Consider the following 24371-nt stretch of genomic DNA (forward strand, 5'->3'; position numbering starts at 1 on the left):
CCCAAAAAAGTCAGAAAATAGAAAAAAAATTCCTTGGCTGTGTGTTTGTGTGTTAGTATCTGTTTCATTTAATATCTCAGGATAAGATGAAGATTGAGAAATGAAATTTGGCATGGTAGCTTGTATATAAGGAGCATTGATGCTATTAAATTTTGGTGGTTAAAAGTGAAGAGGGTAGGGAGATAATGATTTTTTTATTATTATTATTATTATAACTAAGTCTCCCCTCTTGAGATAGTATATCTCAAGAGGGGAGACTTAATGATTTTTTTATTATTATTAGCATTTACAATTTTTTTATAAAACTTGTCACTACCCTCAAAATTAAGCTTTCTGCCATTTTATAATAATTTATAATATAAAAAGTTTTATAACAAAAATCTCATAACAGCTAAGAAAGTTATGCAACTCATTGCTGGATTTTTTTAATAAAATACAAAAATAAATAAATATCTATATTTTATGTCTTCTAAAAGATTTCGAGAAAATAATTTATGAAATTAAATTGCATTATGTTTACTGGCATTTATTTCTTATCCTAATACTGGATGATAAAAAAAGTACTCTGACATCATCAGCAGTTTAGCTAGCTGATCATTATTGTGATCTTATATTAGAAAGTCAATCTGTAAATATTATCCATAAAAAATTATTGGGTTATATAAGTATATAGTGTAATAATTTAAATTCAATTCAGCTTAATATTTTACATGCTTGAATTATTTTTTTAATTTTTAATAATAATTATAATTTAAAAGTGTAATTATAATTCACAAAAACTTCTATAAATACAGAATTTAGTTTATATTTATGTTATACATAGTTTTATTATGTACAGAAAGCTTTCATATCTATGTTATTTGACATTCAAACATTAAATTAAGTTTACATTATAAAAATACCATATTTTCTAGGGAAACTCCCATACCTCCTGTTTAATGTAAACTAGGACTAAATAGATTAATCATTTCTATAAGAACATATATCTTGCATCTTACAAAATTCTAATAAAAATGTAACAAAAATATCATTACTAATCCCACTTTCCTTTTTCAAAATTTTTTATACATGTAACATAAGGGATTTCCCCAGAAAGTACAGTATTTAAAATTGATTTTTGTCTTAAATTTGCTGGTATTATATGAAGTTGTGTAATAATAACACAAATTATAATTTTTTAAAAAATTTTTCAAGAAAATTTTAAAATGTAAAGAAATAATATTTGACCTTAATTATTTTAACAATTAAACATTTTTTAACAGAGTGAACATTTTCCATTTCTTGGAAACAACGCACAAATAGCTGATATGAGGTGTAGATCGACATTTTATACCTCATTAGGACGTCTTCTGATGGTTGATTTAGGAGAAGATGAGGAAAGATTTGAACAATTTATGTTACCTTTAACAGGTTAATATTTTACTCAAAATTTTATTTTTAATTTTCGACATAGGATTTTTAACAATTTAAAAGCTTTAATCCCATGAGAAATCATATGCCAAGAGATTCTAATTCTAACTATTTTAAATTTCTACAAACATGATGGCAAAAGAAAATGCTATGAATGGCAAATAACATGATACTTTTATTATTTACTTATTGTTTAGAATGAATTTTGCTGAGTCATAGTGCATTCCTGGATAAAAGTTGATTTTTAAAGATTTATTTAAATAGGAATTTTAGTTGTAGCAGTAGCTTGTTTTATACAATATTTATAAAACAAGTTTAAAAAATTGAATGTTGTATTGGCTAGAATCACATTTGTTATTTCCTGATCATTGCAGTTTGTATTTAATGAATTAATAAATGATTCAGTAAATGTACCATTAAAATTTTTTTTAGTTTAGTATAATTAGAGTAACGTATATTACTAAAAGCTACTAATGCATAATACCTGTCAATATCTTTGAGAATCAACTATAAATTTGATGTATAATTATAAACTTGTCGTTTTGACCAGTAATAAATTTATAATTTTTCTGTTTTACTATATCATTTATACACAGTGGTTCATTTCAGTTGATCCACTAGAATAACTTGAAAACTGCATGTCTTATAAAAAAATTCATTAAAATAAAAATGTTAAAGTTGAATGGGGCCACAAGATGATAGTATTGGTTTCATAATAATGGCTCATGTATGCACATCTGTGGATATCTATGAAGTTCATTGGGAAAAAAAAGAAGAAAAATGTTTAAAAAATCATTAGGAATCGCTTATTATTTGATGGAGTTATTCTCTTTCTTCAAATATTGAACTGATACAAGTCAGTTCATTATTTGAAGAAAGATGATTGTGAATGAATGTGACAAAAACTCATGTCACAGTGTTAAAGCCATCAAGCTTGTGATAAAGAGAAGACATTGATGTTGGTTGATTTTTAGAATCCATCTTCAAGCTCAGTTTAAGGTCATCTTAAATTTTCTCAATGCATTTTTCATGTTAATTAAACTGTAATAAAGTGTTTAATTAATATGAGTTTTCTTATCTCACAGTTTTCTCCTATAGCAGATGTTCAAAGATCTCTTCATTTTCCTGACTGCATAAGTCAATTCTCTGTTGGAAATGTCTCAGTTTTTATTAAAGCCAGACAATTACTGGATTAAATCGGGCTACATTATTGCTAATAATAATTATTAAATACCAAGTAATTTAAGTATATTAAACAACTCGAAGCCCAATACATATACATAACCAAACTTTAAGGCAATCATTTGACAAAGGCAATATTATATTATATTATTTATATCTATATCTGTTCTACATATATATTAAAAGCAAAATGTTCTGTCACTGCCAACCAAAACCAAAACTAACACTTTTCAAAGAAGTGCTATAAATAGAGACTTAACTCTGACTGCCTGGATGAAATATAATCAAATTGATCAAGACTAACAACAAGTACTTTATCCATACTTTCCAAAATATTATGTTTTAATTGATTTGATTTTAATTTTAATTTAAGTAAATTAATTTTAAGGTGCAAAGGTCAGAGTTTTAATCGTTATTTTACTATTTTTACTTTTAATTAACTGGCTACCTAGAATTAATAAATATTAATATTATTAGTAGCCTGGGACACCCCTAGTGGGCATTCTAGCAGCAGCGGTGTCATTCCATGGTATAAATAATAAATTCGTATTACAAATAATAATAATAATAATAATAATAATAACTCTCCCGTGGTCACCACCTGGTCGTGGTGGGAGAGCCCAGTAATTTTACTGATCCATAGGGCAATGCAGGCTGGAGCATAAGCTCCTGGTAGGGACACCCATGCCAGTAAGGTCTATGGGGAGAAATGAAGCTAAGAGTGACCACGCCCACATTCTGTGGAGATATTCATCATGGTAATAACTAGATCAAAGTGTGATACCGGCTCGGACGTCGCCCGGGTTAACAAGGTCCGCGTTCGTGGGTTAGGCAGAGGCTCACGTTCGAAAAATAGGTCACAGTCTCCCTTGGTTACCGGTGGCGAAAGCAGCACCGGCCCAAGCATGGCTACTGCAATGCCCTCAACAGATGTGAGGAACCAACCCAGCCTTGGTGTTTCTGTGGCAATGCATCCACAGACCACAAAGGCTGGAAAACCACGCCAACGGATGAAATGGACAGTAGAAATGAACGAGTTTATCATCCGTACTTACTACACCATCACAAAACTTGAAACAAACATGACAGCATACAGACAACAACTACACCATAGATTCACACAACAGTATCCTCATCTCACTGTCACCGAACAAAGGGTTGTTGATCAAAAAAGAACAATTATACACAACAACCTTATTCCACAAACAACACTTGAACTTATCAAACAACAGGTTGCTGATCAAATACATCAACAGACAGAAACATCTAACATTAATGAAGATCATGTAACCTGTCAGGATAATCCAGCAACAAGCATTGATAATAACACACATACAACAATTACCACTAATGATACTACAGACACTTCCTCATCCATCACTGATAACATAGACATGAATTTAGTTAATACGCTCTCACTTATATTTCAGGAAACACTCACTAAATATACAGGCACAGATCCCACACAACGACCACGAATACCAAAAATCAACACGTCAAAGGAAGTAGGAAAAACACTAAATTATGTAAACACTCACTTACTACCACACTACATTCATTCAATTTCTACACTCGCAGACATTCATACATTAGTTTATGCTGGGGCAGTCACAGTAGTGACACACCATGGACTGAAAATACAGTCACAGACAAATACACAGAAAACACAATACTATCACAAGCCTGCCTGGCAGAGAAGAATAGAAACACAAATAAATGACATTAGACAGCAATTAGGCAGGCTAACACAATACACTAAAAACAACATAACACCCAAATTAAGGAAACAGCTCAAAAACATTTTCAAGAAAATAAAAACACACACAAAACATGAACATCACAACACACGCATTACAGAATACATTGATACACTAAAACAAAAACTTGCTGCCAAAGCACGTAGACTCAAACGATACAAAACATGTACACTACGAAAACAACAAAATAAATTATTTACAAACAATGAAAAACTCTTTTACAGACAAATTAATAACAAAGCAAACACTGATACACAGCACAGTGGCACACCAACAGAAGAAGAACTCACAACATATTGGTCTTCTCTTTGGTCCAGTGCTGTCACGCACAATGCTGAAGCAGGCTGGATTGAGGAGGAGAACAAAAACTTACACAACATACCAACTATGCCCTGTGTTGAAATAAGCATACATGATTTCCAATACACTGTTAACAGAACACACAACTGGAAGACACCCGGTGTAGACAACATTCACAATTTCTGGTACAAAAAGTTTACATCACTGCACCAGGAGCTAGCTAAACACCTAACACACATCATCAGCAATCCACAAGACATGCCAAATTTTCTTACTCAGGGCATCACCTACATGAAACCTAAAAACAACAATACCACAGACCCCACACAATACAGACCAATTACATGTCTCCCAACACTCTACAAATTATTGACATCCTGTATTGCAAACAAAATATACAAACATGTTGAAGAACACGACATTCTAACAGAACAACAAAAAGGTTGCCGTAGAAATCACAAGGGATGCAAAGAACAGTTACTCATAGATTCAGTCATTCTACGGCAAGCACACAAACAACACAGAAACATACACATGGCATATATAGACTACAGAAAAGCATTCGACAGTGTTCCACACAGTTGGCTGCTACATATTCTACACATGTACAAAATACATCCATCACTCATTACATTCTTCCAAAACACTATGCAGCACTGGAGAACAACACTACATCTCAGGGTTCATAACACTTCCATACAAACAAACCAAATCTTTATTAGGCGAGGAATTTTTCAAGGAGATTCCTTGAGTCCTCTCTGGTTCTGCCTAGCCTTGAATCCATTATCCAACATGTTAAACAACACACAATATGGCTACAATATCAGGCATGAAAAAACAACACAGTATACACTGTCACATCTCATGTACATGGATGACATAAAACTTTATGCATCCACACAAAAACAACTTCATCAACTCCTACAAATCACACATTCATACACCAAGGACATACAAATGGAATTTGGCCTAGATAAATGCAAAACAGTTCACATAGAAAAAGGAATCCTGAAGAAAGAAGATTTTGCGCTTGGAAATGGAGACATAATTGAATCCATGGAAGAGGGCGAGTTCTACAAGTATTTAGGATTCCAACAGGCCAAACTAACAGAACATACACAAATAAAGCAAAGATTAATTAAAGAATACCAAAGTAGGTTAAATGCTATTCTCAGAACACAATTAAATGCAAAACACACAGTTAAAGCAATAAACACATATGTCATCCCAGTACTCACATATTCTTTTGGAGTTATACATTGGACTCACACTGATCTTGAGCAACTCCAAAGGAAAACAAGAACAACACTTACTAAGCATAAACAACATCATCCTAAATCCGCCACAGAAAGATTAATCCTTCCACGTAAAGATGGCGGGCGTGGCCTGATTGACATAGTTAACCTTCACTACAAACAAATACAGTCACTGCGAGAGTTTTTCTACAAAAAACAAGAAACATCACAATTACATAAAGCAGTAACTCTAGCAGACTCGAATAACACACCATTAAACTTACACTCTCATAATATGGACACAACACAACATATAAAAAGCATAGACACCATTAAGCAATCGTGGGCTCGAAAGGCACTCCATGGCAGGCATCCTTACGATCTGGCCCAGGGTTTTGTTGACAAAACTGCGTCAAACAGCTGGTTAGCTCGGGGATGCCTCTTTGGGGAGACGGAAGGATTCATGATTGCCATACAGGATCAGGTCATAAATACTAAAAACTACAGAAAACACATACTCAAAGATGCAACACTCACAAATGACACATGCAGAAAATGTTGCATCATGCCAGAAACTATACAACACATCACCTCTGGTTGCAAGCTCTTGGCACAGACAGATTATTTACACAGACATAATCAAGTAGCAAATATAATACACCAAGAGCTTGCAAAGAAACACAAATTAGTAGACATCCACGAACCATACTACAAATACATTCCACAGACAGTATTGGAAAACAACACGCACAAAATGTACTACGACAGAGCCATAATCACAGATAAAACAATTTACCACAACAGACCAGACATCACACTCATTGACAAACACAATAAAATCACATACATTATAGACATATCCATTCCAAACACTCACAATATACAAAACGCATGCACTGAAAAAATTAGCAAGTACACAGAACTCGCCCAGGAAATAAGGCATCTGTGGAGGATGGATAGGGTGCTTATTGTACCTGTTGTTCTCTCCTCTACAGGTGTCATACCACACACACTACACAAAAGCCTGGGCACATTAGAATTGAATAGAAACACATACATCACACTACAGAAGGCCACTATATTGAATACATGTCATATTGTGAGAAAATTCCTGAATACAGACACAGACACTGATACACTTCTTTAATTTCTGTTTTGGTTACTATGCCTTGACTTTGGTCCGGCATAGTACACAGCCACCGGTGTTAACCGAGTATATCTCACTTAACCCAACATAATAATAATAATAATAATAATAATAATAATATACTGAATTTCTCTTGGCGTACCCTATTAAAATGCAATCAAAAACGCAAAAAACCACATTTGTTGTTATTTTAATATTGTTATGCAAAAATCTGAATTTATTGTTTATTTAAATAGCTAGGGGTGCTCCTAGGGGCCGTTTTTGGCATACCATGACAGAGACTGCCTGGTTTTTCAGTTTTATATAGCAGATAATATATAATATCATGTTAATAAATTTTTATCATTTAATTTAACTTAAGCATATTTACACACAAATTCTTGAATGCCATTTATATTATGTGAATGTCAATTATAACATTGAATTGGGCCACATTGAATTGAATTGAACCTAAATTGAATTAATTAATAAAAATTAATTAATTCAATTTAGATTCAACTGCAATGCATACCGTGCAACAGAAATAGTATCTTTCCTTCATGTGCATTGAAATCAAATTTAAATAGCAATGTCATCAATGATTTGTATCGTGACGTCTAATGATGCAAGGAAATCTCAGCACCACTAACTATTGAATTGGTAGTCCTGTTGTTCATTGGTTGGGCTGTCGACTTTCTTTAACATAGGAAGTATAGGAAGTTGGCCATCTGTGGCCATCTCTGCTGAGTTGCTTGTTTAGCAACCAGGCCAAAAATGAATTCAAAATTTTGTTTGTAAACTGAATTGTTCAAAATGTCAGGTGTTCAAAATTCAATGTTTAACTGTATTCAATAAAAATTTAAAAAAATGGGAGTTTGTATTTTAAAAAATAAAGGTGACCATGTTTTTGCTGATTGTAGCACAATCTTTAATGAAATCAGTAACACCATCTTCTGACCTTCTTGAAGTCAAACATTTTTGATTTAATAAAACTTTCTGCAAGATGCATTTTTTTTTCAAGTTATTCCATCGGATTGATTAACACGAACCACATTCTATGTCAGTTTTAAAAATTCTCCTTTTCTGTCATTGTGAATTTAAAATATATTTCATTTCCAATTTACAATAAAACATTTTCAGTTTCTTCCATTGACAACTTGACATGTTAATTCATATTTAATAATCCTTTGACATATTGATAATCTTATTGATTTTAAATATGGAAATAAGCATTTAAATCTAATTATTATAATTGAAATTATAATATTTCTATTTATAAAGTAGAATCCTCTTATTGTAATCACAAATTTTGTTATCAGTCATCTAATGTTATCAGAACTGCTTGTTCTGAACATATAGCTTAATATACATTATAAAATTCCACTTCTTGTAATCAAATTTCAATTATTTTATACACAGGATATATGTTGCAATAGATACAGAACCAATTTCTGTTATGTGTAATACAAAAACCAAATACTGCACAAGTTTTAAAAAAAATTTTACAAATAGACATTTTTTTCAATAATGTTTCACCTTGTAACTGTTCTGTCATGCCTGAAGAAGAACTCAGAAGGAGTTGGAAAACATTTGTGCAGTGTTCATTTTTTCTATCGTATATACCAGAAATTGGTTCCGCATCTGTTATTAATTATAGTTATCATTAATTTCAGGTAAATATGCATTTTTAAGCTGTCTTTTTGTGCTATTGGCTTCAACATGTGCTGATAATACAGTTTTTATTAGTCTCAGTCAGTGCTTTAAATGTTAATTGTTTAGATTATTATTTGCTTGCTGTACAATGGTTTAAATTGCTGGATTTCCTTTCTTCAGTTATATACTTGTAGTTAAAAAGATACTCGATGAATGAATTACTATCAAATAATAATTATAATTAAGAGATATTCAAGTTATATATTTTATAATTGTTTTAAATGTTTTTTTTTAATGTCAGTCAATAAAATGTAGTGTTATTTACTTATCCTGTTTAAAGTTATCAGTTAGTTATCATCATCAATATAGATAAGTCCCAAAGTGATTACAGTAAGGGGCTTCTATTGTATTATAATTTAATGTAAAGTAATATGTTAATTGATAATTCTGCATTATATATATTTATAATCCATTAATGAACAAATTATATGATGATATTTTCTTTTCCTAAATAGGTACTTTTCTATTTAGAAAAAGAAAATATCAAAAAGATAAATTCAAAGGTATTGGATAAAGTTCTGTGATTACAATTATAAGCACTAGTGACAGTTAACTAATAGTAACTGTTATCATTATATTTTTCTTTCACATTATGTGAAATATATAAATAGATTTCAGATAATATACATACAACTATACTGTAAATACTACATGATGTCTATATTCAAAGTTTAACAATTCAATATATTCATTATTTTTTTGGTACTGTTTGATTATAGAAATAACATATCTTGAAAACATATTTATCATGATTTTTTTATCACCTTATTATTTAAGCACAAGCTTTTAAATAATTAATAAAAACAGTATTTATTAACAATGAAGAATTATATGAAGCATTCGTTTTGTGTTTTTGTCCATTTTTTTAATGAAATGTCATATGTATAATTTGTTGAACTTGAGGAAAGATTTGATATGTTTTGTTTCATGGCAGTGATATTTGTTACCATGCTTAAAAACTTAAATGTTTTAGGATTATTATTTAAAAATTTTCTTAATATTGTAACATTTATGTTTTTAACACATGAAATTCTTTCTGTTGCTAATATTATTAATATTAAAATTTTCCATTTATTTTTGTACTAAGATATTCCTTGCCTTCCAATAGATTATTTATTATAACATATTGGAAATATAATAAAACATCAAATATTGAATTATTACAATAATGAATAATAACAAAATATCTTTACAGCTTCATTTGATGCTGTTGGTAATATGCTGGAATCTCCAGTTTTCAACACAGATGAAGCAAAGGTTAATATAAATTTAATATTGATTTTATAAAAATATTTTAAATAGTAGTTTAATTATGGATTTAAAACAATTAAATTGTAGAATGTTTTGCAGAAAGCTTTAATTGGATTGGCTCGTGATTTAAGAGGATTAGCATATGCTTTCAATACAAAAACTAGCTACATGATGCTTTTTGAGTGGATGTATCCTTTAAAATTGTATACAAAAGATTATCTTGTTAACATATCATTTTTTCATATATTTATATATTCTGTGTATATTAATAAATAAATAAAGTATTCTTAACTTTAGATAGATATCCAACATATACTCCTATATTGCATAGAGCAGTTGAATTATGGTATCATGATCCAGCTGTAACAACACCTGTTTTAAAATTAATGGCTGAATTAGTGCAAAATAGATCCCAGAGATTACAGTTTGATGTTTCTTCACCCAATGGTATTCTTTTATTTCGGGAAACAAGCAAAATGATAGTTAATTACGGTATGTTATGATTAATCATTGCATGTATTAGCTATTGAAATATGTAAATTGAATAAAATGTAGTTGTTGTATTCATTTAATTCTGTTAGTATATTTTTTTCTTTAGGTACAAGAATACTTACATTAGGTGAAGTTCCAAAAGATCAAGTCTATCCAATGAAATATCCTTTTATCATTAAAAAGTAAACAATAAAGCATTATTCAAAAGCGTAAAAGCTTTTGAATAATAGTAATAATTCTGTTAATATTATTTTTTAAACTAGTTTCTTTTATGGAAAATATTTAATTTATTCTGTATTCAGAAATATTACATATTTCAGATAAAATACAAAATTTTATAGATATTTTGTTTAAAAAATTTTTATATATAGTTTCAGCTGGGTTTTTTTTACCTGTAAACATTTTTATATCTATAGATTTCATATATTTTATAACATATTTTAAAAGTTATATTTTTTAGATCCTTAGTTAATGTTCTCAAAAATAATAAATTTTTTCATATTCTGGAAAAATCAAGAGTTTTTATAAATGATTCTTCAATTGAAAATCATTAGAATTTTCAGTTCAGAGACATTTGTAAGCATACCATTTATATTTTTGGTGAAATATGTGGAATTTTTAGCTTATTAAATTTTATATATTTAAATATTTTATTTTATAAGTTGTTTTCTCAAATTTTTAATTGATAATGAAAATCTGTTTATTTATGTAATAATGATATTTATTGATATTTACTGAATTTTATTACTTGTTTTGGTAATTGTTGACTTATATAATTCTCTTTTTACAGCTTAAAAACTGAATCACATTTCTAAAATTTCATGCTATAAATTTTGCTTTATAAATATGTTTAGGATAAAAAATAGTTCAATTTTATTAAGCAAAAGTTATATAATGAATTTTATAGAATAGTAAACAACCAATGCTGTAAAAGTTATATTAAGTGTCTATTTAAATATAAAGGATTTAAGATTTTATATACAATATTTTTCTAAATTATTATATTTGCAAATTTTAACAAGTTTCATATTCAGAATATTTCCAAAATTAAAACTGATTGCACATTATTCTATATAATTACAAATTTATAACATTGATTAAAAAAATGAAAAAAAAAAATTAATGTTTTCATTAAGACCAGTGGTGATATCAGCAAAAATCATTTCAATACTAAATCAAGTCAAAAACACTTGACTTAGTATTGACAGTGATTATGGATATTTTAGTGAAATATATTAGCAATGATTGCATCAAATTCTTCTACCATACAGGCACAATTATATGAATGTATTGATCTAATGATCTTGTAGTAAAGAAATTACATTATTATATATTAACAAGCTTTGCTACATTTTTCTGCTATTATTTTTGGGCAGAAAAATTGCAGACCTATACATTCTCACCGTTGACTGTCTGTCCTTCATTAATCTCAAGTGGAGTTAGATAAGAATCTAAATTAACTGACACAAAATCTATAAACCAGCAAAATTTCATTTACTGTTTACATGAACATTTTCATCTACATTCAATTGATTTCTTCAGGCTGTAGATGGAATTGTAACCACATGCTTTTGAACAATTTGAAACTGACATGTTGTCACCCACTGATTGGAGGTGTTTCCTATATATATTCATAATTTACAGGGAGTAAAGGAAAAATAATGACACATTCCCAATACATGGAAAGTGTCATTTTCCTTAAAATTGATGGTCTTCTTATTCAAAGCTGCTTTGTAAATTTCTAGCAGTTCAAGGCAGCAGAGTTGCATTCTGTTGGACATTCAGTGGAGTCCTGAAATTTCTGATATTTCTGGTCCAAATGTATCTCCACATCTGGGTCACTGGCATAAGAAGATATTGTGGAAGAAAACCATTCCCTAGAAATGTCCATATGATGTTCTTTTAAGTGAGAGATGAACTGTCTACTGGTTGCTCCAACATACTCCAACTCCTTTTTGGTTTGGTAATCCATAAGGGAGATGGAGTATACTCCCTGCAAATGTTGCCAAACATCCAACAGAGTGCAACTCTGCTACCTTTAACTGCTAGAAATATACAAGGCAACTTTGAATAAGGAGACCTTCAACTTTACATACTTTAAGGATGAAAACACATTCCCCAATGCATGGAAATTTTCCTTAACCCCTGTAAACTACGAGTACATAAGGGAAACGTCTCCACCAGTCAGCGGGTGACAACACGTAGGCTTGAATTGTTCAGAAGTGTGCAGTTACAATTCCATCTATAGCCTAAAGATGTCAATTGAATGTGGATGAAAACATATGCATGAATAGTAAATGAAATTTTGCTGGTTTATAGGTTTTTGTGTTAGTTAATTTTAGTACATTTTAATCAGCACTCAGCTGTTGTCTAGATGAAAATCAAGACCAGGTATGGAAAGCTTAGGGGCCAAGATCCCAGTTAACTATATATGATCTTCCAGTCTGGATCAGAAACCATGTTATTTTTAAATTAAAAAGTGATTAAAAATTGCATCCTGGCACTATGACAATGTCACAATAAATTGATTGCTTTTATACATTACTTGTTTAATAGAAAGCTTTTGCATTAAATGATTTTAAATTTAAAACTGGTAAATTAATTTTAAGAAGTTATTTTGTGATAAATTCTTAACAAATTTTACATTAAAAGGAGTATCTATTAGCTTCTCTATGTTAAAATCTGCTCTTTGTGGTGGATATGTCAACTTTGGAGTATTTAGGTTATATGGAGACAGTGCCTTGGATGATGCCTTGAATATTTTTGTGAAACTGCTTCTATCAATCCCACAATCAGATCTTCTGGTAAGTTTTAATATTATGAAAGTTTAAAAATTGATCTGTAGAATAAGAAGAAATGATGATTATCATAAAAACCCAATTACAAATATAGTAAACCCCCCTGCAAACTTGGACTAATAGAGGGTAAAGGTTGTCTGAGTTTACAAAAGTTTGACTTAGCAATGTATTTTCTCTGATGATGCGGAAAACAAGAAGATAGTTATATGGTACAGTAATTTATTATGAAGAAGTTTCTATAAAGAAGTTTTAATTAGTGAGATTAAACTACTGAATTTATTATTACTGGAAATGATCTCAAATAATTTTATGACAGTATAGTATACAGCAATGTACAGTCTTTAGTAATATACCGACTTCAGTAGTGTAATGCACAGTATCACAAAGACTTTCGGATATCAAAAACATTAATTATAATTTTTCTGTTGTTGAGAAATTTTAAATTACTGTTTTGAAAAAACTTATCTGAGTTAGTGGGAGTTTACTATGTTTCCAAAGTAAAAATAAAGTGTAATCTTGTAAAACAAATAAAGTTTTGTTTTCTGTGTTTTGAATCTTTGAATCCTTTGCAATATTTTTGAATATAGAGAATAATCAAAAGTTACAGGATAACAGATTCAACAAGTCTATGATTTTAGAAAGAATAGTGTTGTAAGTTTTTTTAATAATGTTGAAACTATTGAAGCCATTTGAGAACTTCATTTTTTCGTGATTTCATTACTAAAATCATTAATTTTATCACAGTAAATACTTTTTGAAACATTTAGTAAGTTCCTTTTTTTCGAGTTTTCTAAATTTAAAACAATTTATGCTTTTTCTCTTGAATTCACATAGTAATGCAAATTATACAGTATTTTACTAGTTATTTGTACTTGTAGTTATGATTTAACTGATTAACTGATGATTGAAAAATGTTTTATAATTATTAAGTAATAAATGCAAAAATACGTTTTAAAATGAAAAAATAATTTCAAAAATGTTTTGGATCAGTTTAAATAGAGAAAAAATTTAATTTGCTTTATCATTTCATTAGAATGTGTCATTCTAATATATGAATAACAGATAGCTATAGATTAAGAAATTTAATTGCTAAGAGTATAATTTAATTATCTTTTTTGATATATTTAACAGTTATAATTTCATATTTTTCAGGATTATCCAAAACTCAGCCAAACATACTATGTACTTTTAGAGTGTTTAGCACAGGATCATATAAATTTTTTAAGCAGTTTAGAACCTCAGCTGTTCCTGTATATTTTATCATCTATTTCAGAAGGTCTTACAGCTTTAGGTGAGTTTTCATTGTAATGTTTTTTGTTTAATTGAATGATTTGTTTAATTAGAAAGCAATTATGAAATATTTAAAAATTTAACTATCTTTAAGCAGTGATACTAGACATTATCATTTTTTATTTATAATTGAAGGAAGCTATCTTTAATTATGTAAATCTTGATTTTATAAGGAAAACAAAAGTTTATGACTAAAATCTTATTTAAAAAATTTTCAATTTTATACCATACTGGGTGACAACTAATAACATTAACAAAGTTTTTTGTACTACATTATAACTATAAAATATTTATTAATTTAATTTTCATGTTCTTTTCTATATTAGTTTCCATGGCAATGACATTTATTTTTTAAAGACGGCAGATGTATATAATGCAGTTATTTCTGTATTTAAAGTTGAAAATTGTCATTTTGAAACCATTCAAACATTTGGTGTGTCTCATCAATTGGTATATTTTAAAAACAATTAACCTTTCAGCAGTGGGATAGTCAGGTATGGTGCTATCCCTTAGTAGTGGAGAATATACCTGGGAAATTTTTAAAGTATTTTTTTCACGCAATTTTTCTCATTACCATTTTGGAAAAAGATTTTGTAAACAGTTATGTCTAGTAAAGAAAAGTCTTTTTTATTGTTACATAATTCATTTTTATGTGAATTTGTTTTTTTGCAGTAGTTTTTGGCGATACCCCAAAAGAATTTAGCGGATACATGCGTCCCTCACTGCTGAGTGGTTAAGCACTATAAGGAACTTAGTCATGATGGTGACTGACCTGGAAGAGTATGAAAACACACAGTCAACACTTCATATCTGTCAAATTATCCAAAACCAAATCAACTATTGAGAATAAGAAATAAGAAAAATTGTATGAGATCAGTATCAATAGGAAAACAATTTGTTGAATAGTCAAACAGTAGCTTAGACTTAAACCTTACAAGCAAAAAAATGTACTTTTTACAGAAAAAAAAAAAACAAGTTTATAAGACTGCAAAGATGCAGTTCACTCTTATGTCACACTACAGATTTTTGCTGGAAAAATATTCTTTTCACAGATGAGTTGCTTACAGTGGAGCAATCACACAACTGGCAAAATTGAGAGTCTGGTTACCTGAAATTTTCAGAACATCAGCCATCATTGGACACCATCAAAATTCTTAGTCTGTCATGGTTTGGCTAGAATTTGTGCCAGTGGCAAATGCCTTTGCTTTCTGTAGAAAAAGAAAAAAAATTAATCAAGATATTTGCTGTTGGGAGATCTTGCAGACTATTGACCTTCCTTGGTCCAAAAAATATTTTTGGAATAAAGAATGGACATTTCAACAAGACTCTGCACCTGCCCACAGAGCTACAGCAGGTCAACAGTAGTATAAGGACCATTATCCAAACTTTATCTGTCACATCTGCTGAATGTCTTGCTTACACTGAATGTCCATATTTTATTCAGTGTCCATATCATATCAGTTTTAGGTGCCAGGACATTTTCTCTCACAGACAAGTCTCACAGAAGTTTGGACTCACTGATTAAATTCCTGATGACAGAATGGAACAAAATATCAGAAGAGTTGTAGTATATTACTGAAACAGGTTCTGCATCAAAGCAGGAGGAGGTTATTTCAAAGTTATTTGAATAGGTTGCTTTGTAAAGGGGGTGTCTCAATGTCATCATTTGTTTGTTTATTAGATTTTTGTCTATAAGATATTGAGTAAAATGCATGTCAACACTATTTCTTGTCACCCTGTAACATTATCACTGAAATGCAATAAGATGATTACAAAATCATTTAGCAATTAAAATTATCTATTCTGGCAAACAGTAAATTTCTACTTATTTCTAAATCAGTAATTTTAATATTATTTGATATTGACTATGAAACTTTATATATTGTTACATTTGACTAATTTTTTTAAAAGATATACTGTGGCATTTTCATATAAAATTTTTATAATATTTAATTTTATAATTTTCTCTATAAGATGCTGGATCATAACAGCATCCTAGATGCAGTGATTCTGTATCTAAGATATTGAACCTAGAAATAATGACCACTATTCAAATTACCAAATTGTACCAATCAAATTTCTTTGAAGGAAAAAAATGTCTTGAATATCAAAGTAATATTAAAGTTTTTTATAGATTTATGATGATGTCATTCTTTTGCACCTAAAAATTATATCTGATATAAATAAATGCAAAGCAACTATTATTTATTCAACTACTAAAAACCAAATATGTATTTTTATTTTGAAGTAAATTATAAATTATTATGGGTGATTAAATGAAAAATTCAGTTATGAGAAATTTTATACTACAAGTCAGATTTGGTGACACTGGCCATTGTGTATCATCAGTTTCCAAGTACAGTTGGGTATGCTACAACAAATGCAAAGGAATATTATCAGCTGACTTAGCAGGCATATGTAAATGATGTATTGGGGCCTCCCCACTTTGACTAGAGGATCAGTTACGCCTTTATACAGTCACATTTGTAAGGTTCAGTTTCCAGTTTAGTTCAGTGATTTGGTTTTAATTTGCATTAGAATGTGTATGCTTTTTATTAGGGAAAGTTTGTTTGTTTTACAAATTTACATGCACAATGTATAAAAAGTTAAATTAATTTTATACCTATATTTTTGATTTTGCATTGTATTTTCCTGTATTCCACTGTATAATAGTATTAACATGTTATTGTTATTTAAATTAAGTATTGTGGTAGTGGAAATGTGTTACAGTACAAAACAGTATATTCATGGTGGAAAGTTAAATAAGAAAAGTTACTGAATATTAAAATGACAGTTTATACAAAAATTTCATGGATTGTTTAGTCTTACAAAGGTTTACGTTTAGAAGCTATTTGATAGTGACTGTTGCTGGAATCTGTGTATAATAAAATGGTGATCATAAATAAAGGACTTTGAGGCATTTGGGGATGCTTAGAGGTTAGTCCCACATAATCTTTCAGTCATTTACCTCAAGATCAGATTGACTGATGGTTCTGTTTATACAGCTATGAAAAGAATCATATTTTATGTTAAATTATTTAACTAACATGAATTTTATTACATTAGAAAGATGTAATTATTTTATTGATCTTATCATATTTTGTTCCTTTATAATTTTCAGATACGATGGTGTGTACAGGCTGTTGTGCAACACTAGACCATATTGTAACCTATTTATTCAAACGTCTTTCTAAAAGTGGTAAAAAACATCGGTCATCTGCTGCCCAACAACAAGACAGTGAAGCTTGTTTAAGGGTTCTTGAATTACATCCAGAAATATTACAACAGGTATTGTATAAAATGCAAAATCAGTGATGTTAGCTATCTCATACATCTATTAATTCAACAATATTTGTTTTTTAGATGCTGTCCACTATTTTAAATATAATCATGTTTGAAGATTGTAGGAATCAATGGTCCATGTCCAGACCATTATTAGGTTTAATTTTATTAAATGAAGAGGTAACATATATACTTATATTTTATTAGAATAATTTATTTATTTATTGCTATTTAATTAAATGAAGAAAACTAAATATATACATATTTGTACATTTCATTTCTTACATTAAAACTTTTTAGCTTTCATGCATAATATCCTCATGATGCATGAGGATATAATGCATCCTCCTATAATATGAATCATAGCCATTGTTCTAAAAACACAAATGTCAAAATATTTCCCATATCTATAACTTATTAATGAATTGATTTCTAACAATTGCTAATGTAATCCTCAAAATGACCACTGTGCATATTGAGGCATGCATGCTCATGCCATGGAATGGCTGACTGCACACTATCCAGCATCATGTTGTCCAGAAAAGTTGAAGGCCAACCAAGATTGTGTGCAGTCTGCACCTCTTAATATGTGTGGTGGTTATTTTGAGTATCTTTTTATGTAAGAATAACGTCATATGCAAGTACCAATGTTCATGTTTCCAATAAAGCTTATTTTCCATGACCAGATGTGATGTCATACTTTTTCTTTTGCATTTTTATTGAAAACTATGGGTTGTAGAGGTGTGGTTCTTCTGTCATTTTTTATATACTCTGAGCAAGGATTTTCACTCTGCAGAGTTTATGTGGTATATCGAAACATTGGATGTTGGAATGATGCTCTGATCCAAATTAATGAAAATCATGCAGAATTTGATTGCATTTTGAACTTGGGATTGTTTCTTAATACACAGATTTCTCTGTATTTGATAACATTTCTAATTAAGAAAATTTTGATATTAACTTTCTCAAACATTATATGATAGAGAATAATATTTGAGTTCATCAAGAATTTAAATATTAGCTAATTAAAATTGATCATAAACAAGATTATAAATGTAAAATTGTATGTTTCTTTATAGAAAAATTTATGTCAAAAAATAGTTTTCAAAAATGCAATCTTATTCTAAGAGATGTCAATATACATCAAAAGTAACTGTAGGTATTGGATTAATTAAAATACAAAGTAAATGCAATTAATCCACTGTTTTTATGAATGTAACTTAGGTGATGTAAAATTAGATAAAAATTATGAAAAGTGGAATATTTTATTTGCTAAAACAATGAAAAAATGCATGTTTACACTTGAATGAAATTCTTATCATTAAAATCACATTTCAAGTTTGTTTTGTTGAAAAAATAATTAGTTCATCATTCATTATTACTATCCAAATTAATAATAATCCATACATAATTTGTATTTGAATATGTAATGTATCAATATTTAATATAAATATTAAAAGTTTAATATTTAATAGAAATCAGAACATAGGTTAATCAAAATTTAAAAATTTTTGAAAGAAAGAAAAAATTTTAAAATGAAAACTCTGTCCTGCTTACAAATACAAAATAAAGTAATAAGTTGTTATATAGATAATAAATCTGATCAAATTTGTTCTTGCAATTTCTTGCTTCTCACAACACGAATTGCACAAATAATCAAGAAAAAGATGGTAAAAATATGGCATGAATACATTAAGTGCAAGATTGTAAGATACTATTAAAAAGCCCTGGTATAATCTTAACTATGTTTCATTAAATACAAATAAAATAAGTTTCAATGTTAACTTTAAAAATTATTTTTGTGACGAAAAAAAATCAGTTTGACTAATGCTATATATTAAGCTTGAAAATATTAATCCAAAACCAAGAATATTAGTATTAATAGTATTAGTTATTCTAAATTATTCTGTAATTCTTTTTGTCAGATATATTATACATGTTTATTTTTCAAAATTTTTCTTTAATTATAAATTACTGTAAGTTTGTAAATTAATCTGTAAATTCTGCTTGAAGTGATATGGCAATTTTGTTTTGGATTTGATAGACAGACTGGTTCAGTAAACTTAATTTTCCAGAAAATCTTGTAATTATTTAAAAGAAATGCTAAGTAGTATTTAATTCAAATTTAATTCTACATATTAAATATTGAAGTGAAATCAGTTCATTTTTATTTTCACAGATATTAACTTGGCTTTCTGCCATCTTATTTAATGAGAATTTTTTAACAAACTTCATTAATATAGAAAGAATATAGTCTTTTAATTAACTAAGAAAATTAATATTTAATTTTCAGTATTTTAATCAATTACGCCAGACAATAATACAGAGTCAGCCAGCAGAGAAACAACCAGTGATGGCACAGTGGTTCGAAAATCTAATGGAGGGCATCGAAAGGAACCTATTGACGAAAAACAGGGACAGGTAAGTCGTTCGTCTATACCAAAAGTGACATTTTGAAAATCAGTGCGGACATCTGGTTGCAACTTTTCTTTTGTTTCAGGTTCACTCAAAATCTGTCTGTATTTCGAAGAGATATCAATGAGTCCTTAAAGGGGCCAACTATAGTGAATGCAACAATGGCAGACATGATGAGCTAACACATTCTATACTTGCCATATTTCAGGGAAAAATTATTAATGAGAAGAAAATATTTGCATTTAAGGCTTTAGGGCCAAAATAAAGTTAAATGCGAAATAATTGTTAGGTGCTTTAAGAATGCCAGGAAAGTGACAAATGTACAAATTCATCTTGCAGTATTTGTCTTTGGTGTTAATGCATTCCACATTTCCACTGAACAGATGTTGTTCCTGGTATATAGGTGTGTGTTTCTACAAAAATGAAGGCCCCAATAGAAGAATATGTTGCCTTTGGCACAAAGACTTGGTGGCATTTCTTCCTTGAGTGAAGTTTCCAAAAAATAATAATTAATAATAAACAAAAAGCCAAGTTATTGAAATGTCTAATGTATAAATCATAAAATACCAGCCATTGTTTGCTAATTCAGTTTATTCAATGTTTGCTGTGTTCTGTACAGCTAAAGGGAGGGTCCTAATTTTGTTATAAAATCAGCTCTTTAATTTTCATCAGTATTCATCATTTCAAATTGTTGCCAAGACTGTATTATTAGAAAAAAACAAATCATTTTGTAATTTACTTTCCCCATCCACTTGTTCCTGATGCACACAGATTCTGGTAGCCTTTCATTTTTCCAATAAAATGTTAAATGAGTTACTGTTAAGTCAACTCACTTTTTTGTAACAAATTTTATTACAGAAATAAACTTCCAAAAACTAACTTGTTTATTTTTTTAGAAAAGTGCATGGCTACCAAAAGAAAAGTGAAATTGGAAAAATATGTGCATTGTTTTTTGAATGGTTGAGAAAAAATACTGTTGACTGTAACGAACAAGTTGAAAGTATGAATCATTTGTGGAAGAGAAATTTTTTATGCACTGAAAAATAAAAGAGCCATTTGCTCTCATAGTTAAGACTCTGTTTACCTTTTGCATAGTTTTATTGTTATTTTTTTTTTTTTTTTAATATTTGGACACTTTATTTTTAAGATGTTGCACATCAAATAAATGTCATCTTTTTTAATGAAGTACAATTTGATTATCTGGTACAAAGCTACTTAATTATGAAAACCTTCGCAAAAATCGATATTTTGTTTTCTGTATAGTGCGGTAATAATAATAAATTGGACGGCCGAAAAAGATATTGTTAATTTTTTATATATATAATGCTTTTCTAGATGATCAAAATTGTATTTTGAAAAATTTACAAAGTTGATTTTTTTTGTTTTTAAGCTTTTTTTGATTTAGAAAACAAAAAGATTTAATGAAATCCTGTTTGTTATGGATTTAATTAATAAACAGTTTTAATTTATAAAAATGCCTAAGTCAGATTTTTATGAAATTATGTACTTTTAAGGATAAATTTTTAGTTACGGAAACTTCGTTATTTAAGGGGGAAAACAGCATTAAATCATGGATAGATAATCACTGGCTAGATTAGGTCAAATTTATTTTTTATTTATAATTTAAAAACTTACAAATAAGACATTTATTTTTGCTTCCAAATTTTTCAACTATCCAAAATATTTCTTTGCAGACTACAAAATACTATTGTTGCCAGTGCCTGTCAACTGTATAAGATAGTCAATTAGAGATATTTTATTTTCCAACAAGGGAAGAAAATCAACTCGCACGAGAATTTTGAGGCGCCGCTTTAATGGAGATGTTTGTATAAATAAAACCGCTGACGACGGGAGAAAAAACTTAAAATCTTTTTTTCACTTAAATGTCGAGGATTAAATGGAAATTAAACATTTATTGATTTTTGTTATATTTATTAAAGCAAAAGAAATATCTGCAAACATTACAAAGAAAAAAAGCTCCCAAATGCAAGTTAAATGTCAGATAAAATTAGCAAATTTAAAATAAATTTCAATCCAGGAGCTTACAATTCTTGTTTTTTTTCACATCCCTCTTTCTAAAATCAGAGAATAGCTTTAAATATCATTTCCTAAAAACGTTGTATGAAATAACATCATTTATTTTCTGTACTGTTTACAGATATTTGTGTTGTCACTGGCCACATTGCTCTTACAGTCATCATTGGTTAGAAATTGGAATGAATGTTTTTAAACATCACAGAATACACAATTCATCACCCACACCTTTAACGAGGACAAAAAAAACCCAAGTATTTGAAGAACAACGTGATAGTGACAAAAATAAATATTTCTTAGCTTATACCTAATTCACAACTCATACACGAAGCTATACAAAAATGCTGGTAAGTACACCTTGATGTTATTTCCACTCGCTTTGCGTTAATTATGGCAAAACTAGTGAAAAGGCACTAAAGAAAACTGTAAAATATAGAATATTTTTTCAAAGTTGAATCAGTTCACTGTCTACACACTGTAGGATGAATCAACCATTTACTAAGAACAGGATGTACAAGACAAAAAACTTCTTCAAGCAATCAGAAATATGTACATACTTTGGTGATGTGTATTAACACAGTGAATCAAGTGCATTTTCACACCCCAATAGGTCCAGTTAGGTGCAAATTGCACTAAAGTCTTTTTTTTTTCTACCAAAGTTTTAACAAAAGAAATTAGATGACACTGAGGACAAGAAGAAAGGGAGGCAATTTTCCAGCCTTGTGTCGATTCGTCGACTTTGGGCTCGGGTTGCCATTATTCTAAGAGGCCGATGCGAATTCTTCCATTCACTTTGAAACATAAGTATATGTGCGATTTGGCGATTTTGTGTCGGGCGGTGCACAGTTTAAAAAGTCCCAAATGAGAATGGTGTCGTCGTGAGAACTGCTGACGATCTGAAATTCGTCAAACTGCAGTCTGAAGACACGGCCAGAATGTTCCTGTTTGAAATTCAAGTATTAGCATTTACAATAATTTTGTCTAAAATAAATTAGTAAAGTATAATATTTACCACTAGTGTTCTTAAACAGAGTGTGCCCGTAGGAGATCGTGGATCAAGAGCTGCGGCAAGATCCCAAACTTTTATTTTTCTGAAAAAAAAATTTTTTTATGTCATCTAAAAACACACACATTAAATACAATAAATGAGAAAAATCTTACCCATCATATGCACCACTAACAATGCGCTTATTATCAAAACGAATGCACCTCACTAATTCTTCGTGTCCTTCTAACACTCTCAAACACGCTCCACATTCTATATCCCATAGCCTGTAAATTAAATTTGTAAATTTTAAAGGCATGAAGATAACTAACAAAGGTGTTATGAATGTCATTTCATTTCAAATGAAAACATCTATAAATTACTTATCTTGCCAAGAAACAAGGAATTAGCGCTGTGTCTACATAATTTTTGATTTGATATATTGATTATATTTACAATTATCGACATTCAATGTATCATTGGTGTATCAAATTTCTGTTTAGCATAGCTTTACAAGTAATTCAAAAATAACATCAGATATTTTATTTCCAAGTATTGTGAAGAGATTGTGATGACCGAATTCTAACTGAAATGTTCCAATTGGTCAAATACAATGATAAATGAGAATGCTGTTTCAATAATGTAAAATTTACAATTCGTGTTATTGGAATGGAGTGTAAACAATCAACAACTAATCATTAATAAATTTTGCCTGAGCATGCTTAATACAGTATTTCGTTCTAATAGTAACAGATTAAATAAAGACATGAATATTTTTATTTCAGTAAACCATCATATTAATTAAATACTAGATAATTATTTGATGCAATAAGAATTATTCCAAACACACACAGTTGCTAAACTTAACTTTTTCTTCAATCAAAGAAATATGATTTTTGTTCAATTATTTTTTTTAATTATGTTTATATTAAAAACTACTCAAAGATATCTGATACAAGTGAGTTTATTCATAGTGATACTGTGTATTAAAATATTCAATTTGATAGACATGAATGATTTAGACATTCGTGTTTATGATCATTTTTAATCTGCACTTTATAAAGCATTAAAAAAATTGACATTTAAGCTGGATACTTTAAG

At 29.2% G+C, this 24371-nt stretch overlaps 2 protein-coding genes across 8 annotated transcripts in view; one reads left to right on the forward strand and one right to left on the reverse strand.

The window, feature by feature from the left end:
* Ranbp16 (Ran-binding protein 16) overlaps nt 1-22166 on the forward strand; it is a 105015-nt gene extending 82849 nt beyond the window's left edge. For 2 of the 6 annotated variants that reach the window (XM_067273334.1, XM_067273335.1), the window contains exons 16-27: nt 1263-1410; nt 9179-9226; nt 9919-9980; nt 10062-10162; nt 10276-10466; nt 10573-10627; nt 13111-13270; nt 14417-14555; nt 17676-17842; nt 17918-18016; nt 20130-20257; nt 20337-21318. In XM_067273334.1, the coding sequence (XP_067129435.1) occupies nt 1263-1410; nt 9179-9226; nt 9919-9980; nt 10062-10162; nt 10276-10466; nt 10573-10627; nt 13111-13270; nt 14417-14555; nt 17676-17842; nt 17918-18016; nt 20130-20257; nt 20337-20433 (1395 nt within the window). In that variant the 3' untranslated portion in view covers nt 20434-21318. Of the gene's footprint in view, nt 1-1262; nt 1411-9178; nt 9227-9918; nt 9981-10061; nt 10163-10275; nt 10467-10572; nt 10628-13110; nt 13271-14416; nt 14556-17675; nt 17843-17917; nt 18017-20129; nt 20258-20336; nt 21319-21945 lie in introns of those variants that run through there. The other 4 variants (XM_067273337.1, XM_067273336.1, XM_067273338.1 and 1 more) reach the window with 4 other exon arrangements.
* Nucleotides 22167-22368: 202 nt separating this feature from the next.
* slmb (beta-transducin repeat containing E3 ubiquitin protein ligase slmb) overlaps nt 22369-24371 on the reverse strand; it is a 38895-nt gene continuing 36892 nt past the window's right edge. For both annotated transcript variants that reach the window (XM_067273360.1, XM_067273359.1), the window contains exons 9-11: nt 23447-23557; nt 23298-23376; nt 22369-23226 (exon numbers count right to left, since the gene is read on the reverse strand). In XM_067273360.1, coding sequence (XP_067129461.1) covers nt 23074-23226; nt 23298-23376; nt 23447-23557 — 343 coding nt within the window. In that variant the 3' untranslated portion in view covers nt 22369-23073. The remainder of the gene's footprint in view (nt 23227-23297; nt 23377-23446; nt 23558-24371) is intronic.

This window comes from Centruroides vittatus, unplaced genomic scaffold (assembly GCF_030686945.1).
Source record: "Centruroides vittatus isolate TY-2023 unplaced genomic scaffold, ASM3068694v2 contig_474, whole genome shotgun sequence".
Taxonomy (NCBI): domain Eukaryota; kingdom Metazoa; phylum Arthropoda; class Arachnida; order Scorpiones; family Buthidae; genus Centruroides; species Centruroides vittatus.